General features: G+C 40.2%; 2 protein-coding genes across 2 annotated transcripts in view; both read right to left on the bottom strand.

Moving 5' to 3' along the window:
* Positions 1 to 10326, bottom strand: part of LOC137937267 (elongation factor 1-beta-like) — a 66225-nt gene extending 55899 nt beyond the window's left edge. Inside the window, exon 1 of the mRNA XM_068782353.1 lies at positions 10266 to 10326. Within this exon, the coding sequence (XP_068638454.1) occupies positions 10266 to 10326 (61 nt within the window). The remainder of the gene's footprint in view (positions 1 to 10265) is intronic.
* Positions 10327 to 13955: 3629 nt separating this feature from the next.
* On the bottom strand, positions 13956 to 14860 carry LOC137937266 (CASP-like protein 4A4). The gene is made up of 3 exons (XM_068782352.1): positions 14610 to 14860; positions 14270 to 14405; positions 13956 to 14138 (listed from the first exon to the last, which is right to left on the bottom strand). The coding sequence occupies exons 1-3, from the start codon at positions 14858 to 14860 to the stop codon at positions 13956 to 13958; spliced, it is 570 nt and encodes a 189-aa protein (XP_068638453.1).
* Positions 14861 to 20161: the final 5301 nt, after the last annotated feature.

Raw genomic sequence — 20161 nt, 5'->3', positions numbered from 1 at the left:
TCTACTAACTCTTGCCCCATTGTTCATTTTTTATCTACCCATTGGTTATCACCGTCTGGTTGTCATTTTCTTGCCTCCATCTCTTTTGTTGCTATTCCTCAATCTTATCAGGAGTCCCTTCAAAATCATGGATGAAAAACAGTCATGGACAAAGAAATGGAAGCTCTTTACGAGAATCAAACATGGCGCCTTGTTTCCTTATCATATGGTAAAAAGCTGGTAGGCTGTAAATGGTTCTTCACTGTCAAACAAAATCCGGATGGCACGATGGCCCACCTTAAAGCCCGACTTGTGGCTAAAGTTTATACCCAATTTTATGGGATTGATTCTGAGGAAACCTTTTCCCCCGTCGCCAAGCTCAACTCGATCTGCCTCTTATTATCTTTGTCCGCTAATTCTCTATGGCCTGTCTTTTAGCTAGGTGTCAAAAAAGCTATCCTCAATGTTAGGAATTAGACTCCATAATTCAATACTAAAGGGAGCAAAAATAATTGCAGAAGAAGAAAAAGCAAGCACAAAAAATACAAGATTTATACAGGTTCGACTCAAGGTGAGACTAAGACCTGTCTTACAAGAGAAATCACACACACTCAAGTGGTTTTCTCTATCCTCTCTCAGCCACAATTGATGATCCTTCTCCGGTGATTAAACCATAACAAAGACACCCCAAAATATAAAGAGAAAACTAGGGCAACCGTAATACAAGTGTGAAATCCCCAAAGTACACTTAATGAAACAATAGTCAATATATCATGGACTTGGTACAAACAACAATGCCCTCAAATTCGATGATCTTTGTACCGACTTAGCATAAGGTGTTAATTAGGCTCCACTACTTAACACTCAATGGAAATATTAAGGAGGAAATTTATATGCAGAGGGGAGTTGGTGTGCCACCTTAAAAAATCATTATATGGTCTGAAACAATCTCCACATGCCTGGTTTGACAAGTTTGGTCCAACAATAACTCGATTTGGGTTCACAAGGTGCTCTGTGAACCATTTTGTATTTGTCAAGCATACTGATAAAGGAGTAGTACTACTTGCCGTATATGCGGTTGATATTATTCTGACGTGAAGTGTTCCGATAGAATGAGTCAAGTAAAAAAACTAGATATTCAATGAATTCAAAGACGAAAGACTTAGGACTTCTTAAGTATTTTCTTGAAATTGAGGTTCTTGAATCCATGCATGGTGCTATCTTATCACAGAGGAAATATGTTCTTGAATTGCTTGAAAAAACAGAAATGATGGGATGTCATCATGTTGACACTCCCATGGAGACAAATACAAAACTATGTGCTGGCTTGGGAGAAGAAATTGATGTTGGCAAGTACAAGAGGCTAGTTGGAAAGCATATCTATTTTTGAGTGGGTTAGAAATATGTTCATCATGTTGTCAGTTTCTTGCATCTATTTCTTCCATCTCTGTTCCACAGCTCTGAGACATCCAAGATGGAAAGCTGTCATGGAAGAAGAAATGCATGCCTTTTATGAGAATCAAACTTGGTCCTTTGTTCCTCTTCCTCCCCATAAGAAAGTTGTGGGATGTATATGGGTTTTTATTATCAAACACAATCTAGATGGTTTTGTTGCTTGCCTCAAAATCTAACTAGTTGTCAAGGGATACACTCAATGTTATGGAGTGGATTATGAGGAAACCTTTTTCCCCAGTGGCTAAATTAAACTCGATATACATCTTTTTATCTATGCCTGTTAATTACTCTTGGCTGGTATTTCAACTCGATGTCAAAAATGTTTCTTTGAATAGGGACATAAAACAAGAGATATATACGCATCAACCACCTGGCTTTGGGGTTGAGGGGGAGTCTATATGCAAATTAAGAAAGTATTTGTATGGGCTTAAACAATCTCCTAAGGCTTGGTTTTACACTTTTAGTTAAGAATTGTTACAGTTTGGATTCAGCCGGTGCTCACTAGATCATTCTGTCTATATCAAGAATATCTTATTATTAGCAGTTTATGTGGATGATATTGTTTTAACTAGTAGTGATGTGAATAGCTTAAAAGAAGTCATATATATATACAATCCAAGAATTTAAAACAAAGTATCTTGGACATCTAAAATATTTTTTGAGAATGGAGGTATTCAAGTCAAAGCATGGGATTATATTCTATCAGAGAAAGTATGTCTTGGATCTTCTAGAGGACACAAGGATGATGGGGAGTCAACTTGCAAATACTTCTATGGATGCTAATATAAAGCTATGTGAAAGCTCAAGAGAAGATGTTGATATAAGTAAATATCAGAGGCTTGTTGTAAAGTTTATTTACATCATGGTGACCAGACCGAATATATCATATGTAGTAAGTGTGGTGAGTCAGTATATGAACAAACCACAACTTATTCATTAGCAGCCTTGGAGATGATACTAAGATATTTAAAAAAAGCTTCGGGAAAAGGGATTCTCTATAAAAATCATGGCCACTAGAACATAGAAGGTTTCTTAGATATAGATTGGGGTGGATCACCTGATGACAGGAAGTCCACTTTAGGCTACTATACCTGAGTTGGAGGTAACCTGGTTACATGGAGATACAAGAAGCAAAATGTTGTTGTAAGGTCCTATGCAAAAGTAGAGTACAGAGCTATGGCCCACACAATCAATGAGATTCTATGGAACAAATCTGTTCTTATCAAATTGGAATTCTATAAAGGAGCTTCTATGAAATTATATTACGACAACCCGACGGCAATTCATATCACTTCAAATCCTGTCTTCTATGAGAGGACAATACACATCAAGGTAGATTGCCACTTTGTACAAGAGAAATTTTAGGTTGGTGTCTTATCTCTCAATCATGTTTCATCACAAGGGCAGGTGGCAAACATTCTTACAAAACCAGTCACATCAAGATTTTAACCACTATATGCGGCAAGCTGGGTATGTATGATGTTTTCTCCCCACCAACTTGAGGGGGAGTGTTAGAAGACACTTCATGTAGCATTATGGTAATAACCTTACTCACTTCAAGGATGTGACACAAAGAGTAATTAAATGCTCTTCTCATAAAGATGGCACAAGGGTGTAATTATGTAAGACGATGTATGCTTACTTATGTCATTTAATTATGAAAGCTTGTAGACCTAAGCGCATTGTAGTAAAATATAAATAATGGCCCAAGGCAAGGAGTCGATCAGTAAGTCTCCCCTACTCTCTCTCAAATTCGTCCTTACACTTTTCTTTTGAAGTCTCTCCCTTTCTCCTCTCCTTAGCCATCCCTCTCTCTCCTCTTCTCTTCCTTCTTCCTCTCTTCTTCTTCTCCTCTTCTTCTTCCTATATTCTTTCTCACCCTCTACTCGCGGAACTTATCATGGTATCCTAAATCCAACATAGTATTAAAGCAATGGGGTTAGGATTCTGACATTAAGGTGGTTATCAAGTAATTTTTTTCATCAAGCTTCATGTGTCGTTATTTGTGTAGATTTCACTTGGCAAGCAAGATAAGTTTTCTTGGGTTTTTCTACCCTTCATGAGATGATTTTGATAATGTATTGATCTCGGCAAGAGGATTACTGGTTGTTTCTCCTTTGGATAAAATATAAGAGTTCCATTTCATGCATGATAATGTTTTGTGCTCAATTGATTTTCCATGCAAGAGCATTCTCGGTTTGAGCTTATGTTGGATTATCATATCTTCAATTTTCTTGCCTAGAAAAAAATATTTTGGATGAATATTTTCTTGTCCTCTTGCTGTATATATGGATTATCATGATCAAAGAATGATTAAATTCATTCATGACTGGTTTGTGTTGTTGTTTGTATGTTTTACTGTCTAAAGAGCTCAGTGAAGGCTGCTTTTCTAGTTGTTAAGTTGTGAAGCCTAAGCAATGCCCTATGCTGAGGGTTCGCGGATCAACACCCCCCTCCCCTCGGTCCATGATAGATTAATTTTTGTTTCATTAAGGGCAGTTTTGGAATTTTACTCTTGTATAGTGGTTGCCCTTATTTTCACTTTATAATTGAGCGGTGCCGCTATTAGGGTTTGATTATCACTAAGAAGGAATTGGAGTTGTAGCCCGAGATGTTAGGAATTAGACACCCTACTTTCAAACTAATGAGAGCAATAATAATAAATGTGGAAGATTGGAAAAAAATCATGGAAAAAGAAAACAACAAGATTTATATAGGTTCACCTCAAGGTGAGACTATGTCATGTCTTTTGCCGTAGCAGTAATCCACTCTGAAGATGAAATAGTTTACAAGAGAGATCACACACTTATAGGTGTTTCTCTCTAACCTCTCGGGCTGCAACTCCAACTCCTTCTTGGTGATGATAAAACCCTAATAATGGCACCCCTCAATCATTCCTTTGTCGAGGGATCCTAAATATGTTGCTCTGATACCATGTTGAATTTATGATCCCTTTTCCATGATCACGAACAAGAGAAAGATGAAAGAAAAATGAGAAAAGGGAGGAAAGCTCTCGGTAGAGAAGATAAAAAATTAAAAAGAAAAGGGTGAGTTGTGTTAAGTAAGGAGAGGGAGAGAGAGAACCAACTCGGGATTGAATGTGTGACTTGATTAATTCCGAATTACAACTCCTCTATTTATAGTAGAGGAGGAGGTAGAGTCCTCATACAACTTGTCATTCGATTCTAATTACATTCCAACTCTAACTCTTCAATATAAGTAAGTCTATTCAAACTAGAACTTCTAGAAGACTAATTGGAGTAGAACTAGGAGTCCTTTATTACCCACGAGATTATAAGGGATAAGCCATCTCGTGGCCTTATCCTTGTGGGCTCCTCATGATCCTCCAGTGCACCTTGATAAGAGTGCCAGCTTGTGAGATCTTTGTGGGTCCCACTTGATCTCCAAGTCTTCTAAATTAATTCAGCTTTGCTTCTTGATGACCTGCGTCCTCATGGTGTCCCAAGTCCTCTAGGATTCTTCTTGATGACCTGCGTCCTCATGGTGGGTCCCACCAGCTCGAGCACCAATGGTGGGCCCCACATTGTAACAATGGCCTTTCCAAAACTTCCGAAAAATTCATCCTATTGGAGGTGGTTGACATATTTTCAAAGTATGCTCACTTTATTCCTTTGGCTCATCCATATATGGCCTCACAAGTAGCTCAAGTGTTTTTAGTGTTACAATATGGGACAAGAGCCCTCATACAAAGTGGCTCGAGCTAAGAGATAAAAAACATGTACTGAAATAGAATAGAAGATTAGAAGATCAAGCGGGACCCACAAAGATACCACGAGCTGGTACCTCTATCAACATGAGCTGGAAGATCATGTGGGACCCACAAGATAAGACCACAAGCTGGCTCTCTATCTTGATTCACGTGCTTAAAGAAGGTGTTCGTAGTTGAGTTGAATTAGTTTCTTAAACAGATAATGTAATCTTATCATAATAGGCTTATCTTAGAGATTTCTAGTTGGAATGTAATTAGGAGTCTTAAGGTTAGTTGTACATGGACTCTATCACCTCCTCAACTATAGTAGGGGTGATTTTAAATTGGAAATATCAAGCAAGTCTCTTCTTTTTTTCTCCTCTCTCGTGTGAAGTGCTCTCTCTCTTTAATCTCCTTTATCTTCCTTCTCTTCTCTCTCTACACGAGAACCTTTATCTTTTCCCCTTTTTTCTTTCTCTCTTCCCATGCTCGATGTATTACTCACTGGGTCCTAAATTCAACAAGAAAATATTATTCGTTTGCACGGCATTCCGAAGTCCATAGTGAGTGATCGTGATGCAATCTTTACCAGCCACTTTTGGAGAGAGCTCTTCCGATTATGACGTACCAAGCTGAACTTTTCATCTTCTTATTATTTGCAATCCGATGGGTAGACTGAGGTTGTTAACCGCATGGTGGAAATGTACTAACGGTACTTTGTGGGCAACCTCCCTCAACGGTGGATTGAATGGCTTCCTTGGGCCGAATATTGTTACAATACATCCTTCCATACAACCTTGCAAGCTACTTATTTCAAGGTTCTCTAGGGTAGAGATCCTCCAAGGTTAATGTCCGATATGGCCGGTTCCACCAGAGTTGAAGCACTTGACTAGGCACTGCTGGACATTGATCAGATACTTCAAACAGCTACCCAGCATCTCAAGAAAGCTCAAGCTAGGATAAAATAGTACTATGACAAGGGACACAGAGATGTCACATACACACCCTGAGATTATGTGTGACTTCGCCTCCAACCCTACCGTCAACAATCTTTTTCTAGCCCCCACCACAAGTTATCCCCCAAATTCTTTGAGCCCTTCTCGGTTCTACAACGCATTGGCCAGGTGCCGTACCAGCTACAGCTTCCCCCAGACGCTCAATTGCACAATGTCTTTCATGTGTCCTTCCTCAAACCCTTTAAATGTCCAGCACAAGCTCCGCCTCCGTTCTTACCACCAGTGAAGGAGGGGTGTGTTATTCTCTATCCAGCCACAACATTGCAAGCCCGACAACTTCGTAACAAGTGGGAAGTTCTCATCTAGTGGACAGATACTAACGCAATGGCTGCAACTTGAGAAGATGTGGAGACATTCCGCCAAGCCTATCCTACCTTCGAGCTTCAGGGCAAGCTCTTTCTCCAAGGGAGTGTGATGTTATGAACTCAATAGCAGGTTGAGTCATTCAGAGGCACCGTGGCTGAGTCATTTAGAATTAAGTTTTATTTTTCTGCATTTTATTTCAGTTTAAGAGTAAATATGCCATAGGGGCATTATTGTAATTTTTAGCTTGAGCCTGTGTTGACGCCAACCTTAGTTAGGAAGGAACTAGGAAGATGAAGAGTCACGTGTGGGGAAGAGGAAGAGTCAAGTGTTAGGAAGAGGAAGAGTCATGTGTGGGAAACAGAGTTGACGTCAACCTTATGTAAGGGGGGAAATGAAATTGAGGTTAAACTTGAATATATCAAAAATTGGATTTGGTGTTCTCCTCAAGGACCTCTAGGATTTGGAGTTCTCGTCAAGGAGTTCTACGATATGGAGTTCTCCTCAACGAGCTCCTTCTTTCATTTTTCTTCTATTCTCTTGCATCTTCTTCCATTTCTCTTTTCCATTTTACCGAGTCCAAACCGAGCATAACAGTGTTGGACGCTGCATTGTTTCTGGGTTAACAACTGAGTTCTAGCACAGCCAACCACAATAGCCATTCTTCCTTTCTCACTTTTCTATTTACCGAAGCTCAACTTATGCCAACAGTGCTGATTTCATGCAATGATTTCTAGAGCAGTAGTGCTTTTCTTGTCCACTCACTTTGGATTCATCTCCCCAACATCATGTTACACGATCCATGACCAGGGACCATAACACGGTCTAAGTTGACTTGACAGACCCGAAGCCATGCTTCAGTTGGCAAGTTCACAGCTTCAGTTGGCAAGTTCACAGGGTTAACTCGACCCAGTCTGGGTTGCGGTAGAATAGGCACTACCCGGATTTAATAAGTTTCCTAACTTAGAAAACATTAAATAAGGCAACAATGCCTTCTTCTTCCCCATGGTGCCAAACATTTTTGTAGATTAAACTTTCTTTACGCTTAGGTTTTCTGATTTGTCGTCCAAAGACGGCAACGAACTCGTTATGGAAAGGCCAGTGAAGAATAAGATCAATTTATTATCTTTGCCAAAACTAGGATGGACAATGTTGGAATTTGTATTTGTATCGACTGAGTCATCCTTGTATAAGATCTATGGGGTTGCTTTCCTAAAAGGTTTGAGCCTTTTTAGAGCAATAGTTTCAACATGGTATCAGAGCAGGTTGGTCCTGAGTTCGAGTCCCACTCCCACCGAATTTTGTCCCAGGTATTTCTGGTGAATTTATCCTGGGTTTTTTCCAGGAGTTTGTCCCGGGTTTTTTCAGTGAATTTGTCCACGGGTTTTCCCGTGCGGAGGAGTGTTGGAATTTGTATTTGTATCAATCGGGTCATCCTTGTATAAGATCCGTGGGGTTGCTTTCCTAAAAGGTTCGAGCCTTTTTAGAGCAATAGTTTCAACAGACTACAACAACGGCAGGATGGCTAAAAGACCACCAGCAAGGAAGGAAACTTTTCTCTGTTAACGAAGCAGTAGAAACTGCAGGATTTAGGGGAGAATCAACAGTAAATCTTTCCATAATACCAGGATGCTAATCCGCTCTCAGCAAGTAGAAACAAAAACTGGAAGCAAGACCCAACAGAGTCTCACAGCAAGGTCGTCTTCTTCGACAAGAGTAATGACACAATTGTTCACGGCATAGATGACAGACTAGCTCGGGTTTAGCATATAGAAACTTCAAAACAGCTCACCAACACAGCAATAAATTAGTTTAGGAAAAATAGCAGCTCTTAGAAAGATAGCAATGTGTTGACTGAATCCCAAAAATGCATGGCTCAATATCAATAGAATATCAAGTTAAGCAAATTGATGAAATACTAAAGCTGTCTTTGAATACGGTGACAGTGAACTTTCGGACGATAAACCACTCCTAGTAGCCTCCAAAACCGAAAGCAGCGAACAATAACAATAGAAATGGAGATGTCATGGTGGTTATGCCACTCGGATTCTTCGATCCATTACCGTAGGAAGAGAGGTTGCTTTGGCCGGTGCAGGAAGAGAGGTTGACTTGGTAGAAGCATGGAAACAAAGGGAGACTCTTTGAGGCGTTCACTACATAGATGGGTGTTCTTTTCCTGCACTAGTATTTCTAACTAGTGGAAGGGTAAAACGAGGCGGGTGCTGGGTCCATGGTCATAATAGTCTTCGAGGAAGATGATTATTTCTTATCCATCTTTTTCAATAGTTGCAATAAGATCATGGCATCACCGTTCCACAGAGAAAAAGATGAACTGAGAAAAATAAAAAATTGAAATTTTTTGGACGTGAAGGTTATAAACGAACTATGAGCAATATGAGCAAAAGAAAACAATGGGTTTCTGGAATCCTAAAAACCATACTACAAGTCCTAAAAATCAATGCTCTAATACCATGTTGATTTTCAGGACTCTATGGATTTAGCTCATGGAGAAAAAGAGAAAGACACCCTGTTATGCATGCAATAACATTATTAAATTAATTATTTTTCTTTAATTTACTTTATTTTATTTCAATTAAAGAATTAATAGGCCACAAGGGTTTTTTGGAATATTTTATTTATAGGGGTATTTTTGTAATATTTTATCTTAAACATTGTAAGGGTGAACCATATTTAAGGGGTAAGAATAATGAGAAAGACAAGCATTGATTTAGAGTAAAAAAAGGTTTTGAGTTCTCTTAGGGGTGTGCATTCTCCTCAAAGAACCTAGGGTTTTCAAGCTTCTCTTCGGCTTGATTTTTGTTTTTCTTTTCTTCCTCCCTACGAATCCATGTGTCAGATCCGGGACCGTAACAACTTGGTATCAGAGCCAGGTTACACGGTGGAGAACAACATTAATGAGTTGAGGGAAGTGGTGCTTAGAGGTCAGCAGACATAGGCAGAGATAGACAAAAAAATTGCTCAAATCATGTAGCAATTTGAACAATTGCCAATTTTGAAGCAGAAACTCGACATACTCGAAAGAGAAATACAAATAGCAGCGATGAATGAAGGGGCCCGCAAAGAGAAAGGACGCAGAGCAAAAGTCCCATCTAGAGACTCTTCTCATGGCAAGCAACAAATCTTTCTCATGGGACAAAAAACGTCTCCCAGAATAGGAGACACAAAAATTTCTGAAGTAATCCCGGGCATGGAAATCTGACGGTGGGGACTCAAAAATTGCAAAATCAAAAAGGTATTCAGCACAAACTTCGTCAAAAAATCCAGAATTGGGTTTGACATCGAACCCCTTCTCACAGGATGCCATACGTCTCCCAGAACAGAAGATGCATAAAATCTGAGAGCTCTCTGTCTCGGAAAATCTCCCCGAAATGAAACCCCAAAGGGCTATTGTTCGCCACCAGAAAAAGAGGAGGCTCCGTCGATGCCATCAGAAGCAAATCCGGTGGGCTTTGGCTTCTAGACTCTCACTCTCCCTGTCAACCTCACTCTCGATCTCGACATCACGGTAGAAAATGAACTTCCAAAAAATTTGGGATAAACTCCGGCGACAAAATTCTCCAAATTTCGTCTTCTCTTTTCTCAAATCTCTCTATGTTTTACAAAATTCCTTTCCAATGGCATTAAAATTGTTCCATGAAGCAGAGAAACAGAGACAATTTGACAGAATCCCACTCTCGGTCCTTGAGAAGGTAGCCAACATGGGAAAAACTAGAGATAAATTTTTTTGGGAGGTGCTGGAAATGGTCTTGTGGATGAATGATTTTTCTATGGCTGAGTTGTACAGTCTGACTCAATTTCCAATTTCTGCTGCTGTTGCATTCTTGGGTTGGACAGGAGAGCCATTTTCCATTTATATATTTGATGCTACTGTGGCAATTTAGAAATGGACTCAATAGAAAAAAATAAAAACGGGTAGAAGCGATAAAGATGAGCAGCACCTAGAATATGTAGAAAGAGAAAATGAATCACCAGGTGCATCTATAGTTCATGAGAATCAGGGACATGCTGAAGTGATTACTATTGTTCAGATCTGGGAACACAAGTTGGAAACTAGCAAACTGATAGGTCCCTATTTAGGCCAACAACATAGTCGTGTTTATTGGAAGAAAGGAAGTTCCACTACATTGAGTTCTTTAAACCCAAAAAAGGCTCTTTTAACCCAGTTGAGTATTTTTTTCACACTGAAGAGTCACCTATGGATGTGGAGAGGAGACAAGAGGAAGATGCTGGATTTGTAGCACTTGGATTCTTCCACAATTTTTTTTGTATTGTTGTTGTGGCACTGTAGAAACCAGTCAGTGGCACTGCATAAATCAGTGCTGAAATTTAAAATTGTTGTTGCTATTGTAGTGAAGAAAGGTGCAAAATAGCATCAAATGCAAATTGTGAGTAAGGAATTTCTTTCATCGGTGCCAAATCTGGGTGTTGTCGGTGGCACACTAGATGCTGTCAACCAAGATAATGGGGCAATGTTGATGGCGGTATAAGCAAACTGTGGGAGGAATACAGTCAATTTTTTTTCAGCACTGACCTCTGTTCTAGCAGATTTGAAGGTCAATCTACCCACAGTTCAGATGCCCAATCTCTTGTAGTGGGCTCATCCTATAAGTGTTGACATGCATAAGATAGAGGGGGAGTTCTGGAATTATATAATTAGAAGTTATGTTGAAAAGGGGACTATTATACTTGCTGGAAATTATGGAGTGGTCGAAGTGAGAAATAATGGGGAGACTATTGGGTTCTTCCACCAAATGTTGTCCGCGATGCCAGTGCAGAACACAGTGCTGCCAGACAGCCAAGGCTACAATGTTGTTGTGGCAGTCCAGCAAACATTGCTGCTAGACAGCCAAGGACACAAGCTGCTGTTGTAGTGCAAAAAAATATTGCTGCTCGCCAGCCAGCTACCAGTGTTGAAAACTGTGGTAGTGGAACAACAATTGCTGCTAGACTGCCAACAACCAGTGCTGAAAACAACGGCAATGCAGCAAAACTTGCTGCTAGACAGCCAGAAACCACTGCTGAAAACAGTGATTTTTATGCTTTGTAGTAGGGTTTTTCTGGAAATGGTGGAGAATATATTGTGGAGAATGATTTTTCATACTGTGGATAGAACACAAATCAATTTCTGGACAGTCTCATGGACAACACTGCTGTTGGGCTCTACATAAAGGTTTTCAGAGGTTTATTCATTGTCTTCAACAAAGGGAGTTAATGGTCATCGCCTTGGGGCAGGTGGGACAGTTGAAGCAATCCTGTTGTCCTTTTGATAGCAATAACGATGCCATACATGGCAAGGACTGCCAACTTCCACGCTGCTGCTATAGAAATTCCCCAGAATGCACTACTTGCTCTTTGTGACTCCATTCAGCAGATTTTCCGTAATGTTGCAGCAGCCAACACAGGCATCCACCATGTTGGTCTACGGTTGCAGCAAAGACTTCAACAGTGGAAGTATGTTGTTGTTTGTGTGAACTTCTTCCATAAGGGATTCGTAGATTAAGCTGCTAGTTTTGCAACACATGGGTTATGCACAGTTTCCCTAGAACTGTTTGGTACAATGGAACCTCATGGAGTTGGACTCGATGTGGTCACTTACCTGCATATGCTCAGTGCTTACAGCCATGGTACTTTCGTCGAGAATGCTGGGCAATTTGCTGAACATGGACTGGGTCCAAAGATTGAGGTTACCAGGGACATGCTGCATTTTTCCAATGAAGCAACCGTTGGGGAATATCCCACAAAGGCTGTTAATGTCGAAGTAGCAGTTACCAGTTTGGTGCAGGTGATAGTTCAACTTGTTGTTTTGTTGCTTTTCAGTATTGGGGTGTGCTACAACAAGTGATGCTGGTAGCGTAAAAAAAAAAATGCTACTCGGGTGGAATGCTCCAGTTTTGGGCATCCAGAGGGTAGACACAACTTCCATGGATGCTACTTGGGAACAGGTGGAGACGTCAGCAAACAGACCTACCTTCGAGCTTGAGAACAAGCTCTTTCTCCCAGGGGCCTATAATGTTATGCACGCAATAACATTATTAAATTAATTATTTTTCTTTAATTTACTTAATTTTAGTTCAGCTAAAGAATTAATAGGCCATAGGAGTATTTTTGTAATATTTTATCTTAAACCTTGTAAGCGTGAACCCTATTTAAGGGGTAAGAGTAATGAGAATTTCATCTTGATTTCTTCCTCCTTTCAAATAACCTAGGGTTTTCAACCTTCCTTTTAGCTTGATTTTCATCTTCCTCTTCTTTCTCCCTACGAATCCATGTGTTAGATCTGGGACCGTAACTCACCCATTGGGAGAAAATCAAGAGGAAGAAGAGGTTATGAACTTATATCCTAACCCTTCCTATGAAGCTCAATTTATAGATTAATCAAACTACAATATTATAATTATACCCTTGGAACTTAACCTAATTACATCAATCATGATTATCCAAACCTACATAAATCAATGGAAGATAAATCAATTACATTAATGTAAGAAGATTTGCCAAATCTTCCAACTCATGTGATAAGGATTCCAGCTCGTGTGATGACTCATCATGCCACCACACATGATCATGGTGGGTCCCAACAACTCGACACTCTTGGATATGTGGCCTTCCTTAGTCAAGTGGGCTTGGGCCCATCTTCCAACACTCTCCCTCAAGTTGGGGGTGAGAGAACATCATGAACTCCCAGCTTGCGGCAAATGGTGTATAAGATTTTCTTTGCCTTATTGATGACCATATTAAGTATCGAATAGGTCAAGTGGGAGAATGTTAGTCATGTTCCTCGTTTTTAGATTTGACCTATTATTAGGTAGTTTCCCTTATATGTAGAGATAGTGGGCAATTACAACTTCTTCCTCTTTTGATGGGAAAGAGGGTTTTAAGAAATTGTATGTTAAATGGGATTTGGTCTAGCAAAGAAGTCTGGGTTTTTTCCATCAATGGGACTTTGGATAGACTAGATGTTTTTTTTTGCATAGTCTTGGAATTTTGTCTTACATGGCTGGAGGTATGCATCTAGGGCTTCCGTGTTTCTTTTTAAAATTTCATATTATTTTATAAATTCTGGCTTTCAGGCTAAACAAGATCTTGATGTGACTGAAACTTGGGTGAAGTACTTTGTACAATATGTAAATGTATATGTAGTGCTTGAGTGTGTTTTCAAAGTTCTGTGGAGTTAAGTGGTGGATGATTATACCGTTGTAGGTTGTGGTGTGTTCTTGTACATTTTCTTAGTTTTAAATAAAAAATTAGTATAAAAGAAATCAACTGGAATATTGGAACCCTGTAACCTAGGCATCACAGAAATGGTATAGGTATCAAATTTGTAGTTCCTTGTACGAGATTCGGATGATTAAATTTTCAACAGCAACATTTGTAACTTTATGTCAAGGAGATACAGAGGCTTCTTAACAGTGATCAGTACTTAATCAGTCAAGCCTCTGATGTCTCACTATGTAACATGGTACCCTATGGCTTCACCAAATAATCCGCTTGCAGAGTTTGTAACCTGAAAATAAAGAACAAATTGCCATGGCAACAAAAGCAGTAAACGACATACAGACAGAAGCAACGGCAGCAGCTTTGAGTTTAGCACCCATGGTCCTCTCCGTGGCCGAAACAGACACCGAGGATGAGGAAATGAGCAAGTACGCCACCAACTGTACCATGCTCCCAGAAATGAAAACCGTCAAATCCATGGATGAAGAAATTTCGAACAGATTCATCGGCTAATCAAGGAGAGTGCTCAACGCAATAAACTGGAAAGCGAAAATTGAGGAAGAAAGATTACCTGGTCTAAGATGAAAGTAACGTAGTCATACACCATGTCCGAAACCACGTGACCTCTTAGCGCTACGTCGCAGATGCTTTTGAAGAGCTGGAAGGCTGAATACAGGGACGAAAGTAGGGTTGCGCAAACAGCATACCTGGATCCAGTAAAAGGCTTATCTTAAATATTATCTAACGCTATTGGGTTAAATAACAAAAAGAGCGAAGTTCAGATGTGCAATGTCATCAACACATAAGGTTTAATTCTTAACTCTATAAACCGTGCCAAGATGAATGATGAGGCGATCGTCCTAACATGTTAAGATTAGCGGAATTGAATTAGAGAGAAACATTAAACTCACCTGAATTCAGAGAATTTACTAAAGCCGTACCCATGCCCATCGTTCTTGTTGTCAGGCAAAGGGGCCGTGAGCGAGACAGCAGCAATAACGGACAGAACAAAAGCAACGATACGGAGGACGACAGTGGAAATGTTCAAAACAGGCTGCGAGCTCCATACCGTGGAGGTAAGGGAGTTGGCTAAAGGCGATGGAGTGGGAAAAGACCGTTGCTGTTGGGAGGGAGAGAAGAAGATAGGCGATGCCTCAGCCATCGTCAACTATCTCTGCTTACTTTTCTATGCAAATTTATTCCTGTTTCTTCTTCGTCACCTGCTGCCTCATCTACTTAACCTGCTGAATGGACGGAGGCGAACAGCCTAGAAATTGTAAAATATGCTTGACGGCATCGACTTGGAATATTAAGAAACGGAGACTTAAAAGGCTCGTTAAGGTCGCCGGAGTGAAGGTTGCTGTCACCGGCTCCGGTCGATAACAATTCGGTATGCATGTAAACTACTGGGAAGTTTCTGATCAGGCTAACCTTCGTCGAAGTCAACCAAGATCAGATGAGTCACTATAAAATGTAACATAATTTATAACTTTTGTATACTGAAATATATTTTGCTATCCAGATTTATAGTCCGTAACTTAATGTTATATTTCTTGCAATTATTCTATTTTGAGTTTTCAATTTCAACTTATTCAGTAACTTTTAGCTCTACATGCATAGCTTCTACATCTATAAATTTAATATCTTTTATGGGTAACTTAATGTCAGGATTTAAAAAATATAATATTAAATGTTTAATTTTTGTACCAAATATATTTTATTTTATTTTACTAATATTATTTTTATCTTTAATATATGAAGTTTAGAACTTCAGATTTATAATATTACTCAATTTAGAAGTCACGAAAAAATCATCCTAGGGACTAGCCAGAGTTTTAGCAGTAAAGGGGTCCAAGGCCAACTTAAAGATTTTGTAGCATGATACAATTTTTGTGTAATTTTTATTTATTATACATATTAAAAAAACTATAAAAATGTTTCAAGTAGTTAAAAAATGTATCAAGATGAAAATAAATGAGATGAAAACGAGACCAGAATCCATGAATCAATTACGTTTTACTCAATTTCATTACAAAGGAGAACATAATGAAATTATAATTCATACCTCTAAAATCAAATAAAATTTAAGACTCTCAAATCCAAGAATGTTATGAGGTTTTCTTTAATTTTCTAAAATATTTCTCTATTGTGAAGTGGGAAAAAGTCCCATATTGAAAAATCTTAAGTGAAGTGAATGAGTTATAAGGTTGAACAACAAGAAACGATATGAAAAAGTGAAAGTAAAAAGTTTTGCTCCACAAAAAATTTCTGGAATTTTTGGGAATGAGGAAAGTGTCCCCAATATATCTTGTCCCATAAAAATTATAAGTAGCATATAAGAAAATAGGGTTTCATCGACGACATTAAATTTTCCTAAAAAACATATTTTTGAGCAAAGATAAAATCCACCAGGAAAAATGAAACAATAGTCAATGGAAAATAAAATTGATGCAAAAGAACATATATGACAACAAAATTATTTTCGTGGAATTATTTTCACCTACAAAACAATTCCACCATGTGTTTTCCACCCTTTTGGGAACTATTTTTGGTTGGTTTCAAGAACTCCACCCAAATAGTTTTGATGATAACAAACATAGTTCTTAAAATTGGCATTAAGATAATTTTTATGATAAAAACATACTTAAGTTACTGATAATGCGTATTAAGTGTATTTGACAACACAAAATGCCCTAAAGAAATTTTTTGGCAAAATAACCATTCAACTTGCAGATGACCATTCAAATGTCCCAATAAATAAGGAAAGCAGCAGCTCATGCTAAAAAGGTGTATCTTGCTAATGGAGAACCTTTGGATATTGTCGGTATTGGTGATGTCAGTTTGAGGATGTCAAACGGGTCAGTGTGGAAAATTGACAAGGTGAGACATGTGCCAAAACCTATGCGTAATCTAATCTCTATAGGGCAGCTTGATGATGAATGACATAATGTGACTTTTAATGGTGCTGCCTAGAAAGTCACTAAGGCAGCCATGGTTGTTGCACGATGTTGAGGACTCAATAGCTAACCATGTCATCAAAAGGAGGCGCCACTGTGTCACTGAGTTAATTGTTTTTTCTTTCAATTTACTTTTACTTTAATTTTATTTCGGTTGAAGAGTTAATATGTTGTAGGGGCATTGTTGTAATATTTTATCTTGAAGCTTGTTAGCGTGAACCCTACTTAAGGGGTGAAAGAAATGAGAAAAAGTAAGTCTGATTTTAGGTTAAACAGGGTTGAGAGTTCTCCTAAACGAGCTCTGGGGTGTGCGTTCTCCTCGAAGAAACTAGGGTTTTCATGTTTCCCTTCGGCTTGATTATTCTCTTCTCTTCTTCTTCCCTACGAATCACTGTGTTAGATCCGGGACCATATCAACTGGTATCAGAGCATGAACATGGGTGATTCATCCAGGAGTGACAAGTTGCGAATGGTAGAAATGCCAGTAGAAACTGAGGCCCAAACGAAAGACTCGACCAGCAACTCGACAAACTCTCAGCAATGCCGATAGAAATTGAGGCACGAACTAAAAGAGTTGACCAACGAATCAAAAGGGAGGTGCGAATGACAGCAATGTGGGTAGATGTCAAGGCACGAACAAAAAGACTCGACCAGCAACTCGACGGACTCTCAGGTATGGGTTCAAACTTTTTGGCCGGAAGAAACCAAACCCTAGACTGAAGGGGGGACGACAGCTCGCACAACACGCGGGGAGGAGGGGGGGGGGGGGAGCAGTCCGTTGGGTGCCCTGCTATTCCAGCGCAGGGTGGACAAGCTTCAAATGCGTTGTCATCGCATTTGGAACCCCAGGAAATCCAGCCCAAGGAAGTGAACTCAGGCGGGAAGCCTGACATGTCAGCTTTGAAAGCGGAGGAGGGCGATACTATTGTAGAAGATGAAATTTCCTTGAACATCGATTCTGGTTTTGAAAATAATCCAAAATTGAAGTTCGGTTTTGGAATCGTTGATGGGGTGACTCTCATTCCCAAGCTGAACTCTTTCTCAAAAATTTCAGGACAGAAAATGAGTTAATTGAGGCTGAGGTTCTGAATGCAAGGGTTATCACTGGCGAGTCTTTGATGACAAAGATTTCTAGACCAGTAAACCCTGATGAGAACACCCAACGTCCACCACTGAAGGCTAACGGAACAGCCAAGACAAGAGTTCCCTGCTCTGAGTTTGCATGGACAGAACCACCACCAAGGGAAGCTACCTGCACAGCCCAGAACAAGAGTTCCAAGCTCTAAGTTTGGTGGATAGAAACACCAACCCAAGAGGCTGACGGAACAACCAAGGAGAAGAGGTTCAAACTCTTAGTTCACCATGAGCAAGTTGACACTATGGAGGCTGGAAAAAAGGGTGTGCTACTCCCCTCTCCTTTTCTTCTATTTAAACTTAGGGTTTGGTCAATTACAATACAGCCCATGGGCTAAATACAATGCAACCCAGCCCAAATAATCCCTTTCTAATTAACCTATGTACATGTCATAGTTTATATTATAAATATTAACATAAAACCTATCTTATATACATTCCAACATATGGTAACATCCCCCCCCCCCCCCCCCCCCCCCCCATACAAATTGATGCTGGGAAGTTGACCAGCAACAATTTGTTAACCAGAAAATTATGTCGGGGTTGAGACAATGCTTTGGTTAAGATATTAGCCACTTGAAGATCTGAAGAGATGTACAGAAGAGAGATTACCGGTGCTCCAAAGTGTCGCGGATAGAGTGACAATCAACCTCCATGTGCTTCGTGCGCTCATGGAAAACAGGGTCAGTAGCAATCTGAATAGCACTCATATTATCCGCATGGAAAGGTGTAGGGGTAGTTTAAAGAAATTGGAGCTTAGCAAGAAGATCGCTTAGCCATATAATTTAAGAACACACAGTAGACATTGACAAAACAAGGTCAAGGGACTGACGGAACAGTCCAAACATCCACAAGAGAGAGCTTAGCTCTCTGGTTTCACGGCGAAATGAAACAAAGATCAATAGAGTAACCGTCCGACGTATTTCTTGTCCGACGACCTGCGTTGTCCAACCAATTTTTTTTCTCTTCGCTTTCGGCATTGATTTCAGGCGCTGTTGGAAATACTTGTCGGGTGGTTCCGTTGCCAGACGAGTTACGGGGGTTCCGTTGCCAGGAAGGGGGTTCTCGCCGGAAGGGGAAATGAACCGTAGAGGGTTCTCGCCAGAAGGGGAAACGAAAGGGGTTGTCGAAAAGTATTCTCCGAGCTCGAAAATGTTGTGGTTCCGTTGTCGGAAAAGCTCCATCGGTGGTTTCGTTGCCAGAGAAGCTACAACGGGACGGTGGTTCTCGCCAGAAACTCGTCCGAAGAGGGAACAAAGGTAAAAAAATTTTCTCCCGCGTGTTCGTTTCGGGTGATTATTTGGCATATGGTCATTTTGCAATTTGAAAATCTTTGGGGGCCGCTTTGCAATTTCTGAAAGTTTGGGGGGCCATTCTGGAATGTCTGAAGGTGCGAGGGTGCTTTTCGAATTTCTAAAAGTTTGGGGGTCTAATTCGAATTTCTGTTAACCTGGGGGCATCTCTTGGATTTCTGCAAGTGTAGGGGTCTATTTGAAAATTTCGAAAAGTGGGGGTATATTTGGAATTTCTTATCTTGCGGGGGTGCATTGGGAACTTTGCTAGATTCAATTTTATCATGTCAGCAGATAAGTCCAATTTCGTTCCTATTCAGTTCACAGGCAAGAACTACAGTACTTGGGAATTTCAGTTCCGGTTATTTGTTCAGGGAAGAGGTTTATGGGGTCATATTGATGGGAGTGATCCGGCACCTAGCGATGCTGACGCATTGTCAAAATGGATCATCATGGATGCTAGAGTCAAGACTTGGATACTTGGATCTCTTGAGCCTCACCTAGTCCCAAATCTGAGGCCCTACAAAACTGCCGCCGATATGTGGAATTACCTCCACAAGGTTTATCGTCAAACCAGCATGGCCCGTCGATTTCAAGTTGAATATGAACTTGCAAATTTCACCCAAGGCAGTCGTTCGATTGAAGAATATTTTTCGGGCTTCCAAAATCTATGGGCTGACTACACTGACATTGTTTACGAGGATGTCCCTGCTGCTGCTCTCTCTACTGTGCAAGCTGTCCATGACACCAGTAAACGGGATCAATTCTTGATGAAGCTTCGTCCCGAGTTTGAGATTGCTCGATCACATCTAATGAATCGTCATCCGGTGCCGTCCCTAGATGCCTGTTTGAGTGAACTTCTCCGGGAGGAGCAGCGCCTTACTACTCAGGCTAGCATGACACCTCGCGTTCAGGCTGATCTCTCGACTCCTGTAGCTTATGTAGCACAAGGAAGGCCTCAGGGTCGGGACACCAGTTCTGTTCAGTGCTTCCACTGCAAGGCTTATGGTCACTTTGTTCAGGACTGCCCCAAGAAGTCGGTTCTATTTTGTAGCTACTGTAAGAAGCCGGGTCATCACA

Source organism: Aristolochia californica, unplaced genomic scaffold, assembly GCF_029961685.1.
Source record: "Aristolochia californica isolate CCGP_79_NKW_82.1479 unplaced genomic scaffold, dmAriCali1.0.hap1 SCAF_7, whole genome shotgun sequence".
Lineage (NCBI taxonomy): Eukaryota > Viridiplantae > Streptophyta > Magnoliopsida > Piperales > Aristolochiaceae > Aristolochia > Aristolochia californica.
Note: the sequence above shows the minus strand (reverse complement) of the source record. Positions and strands in the feature narration are given on the sequence as shown.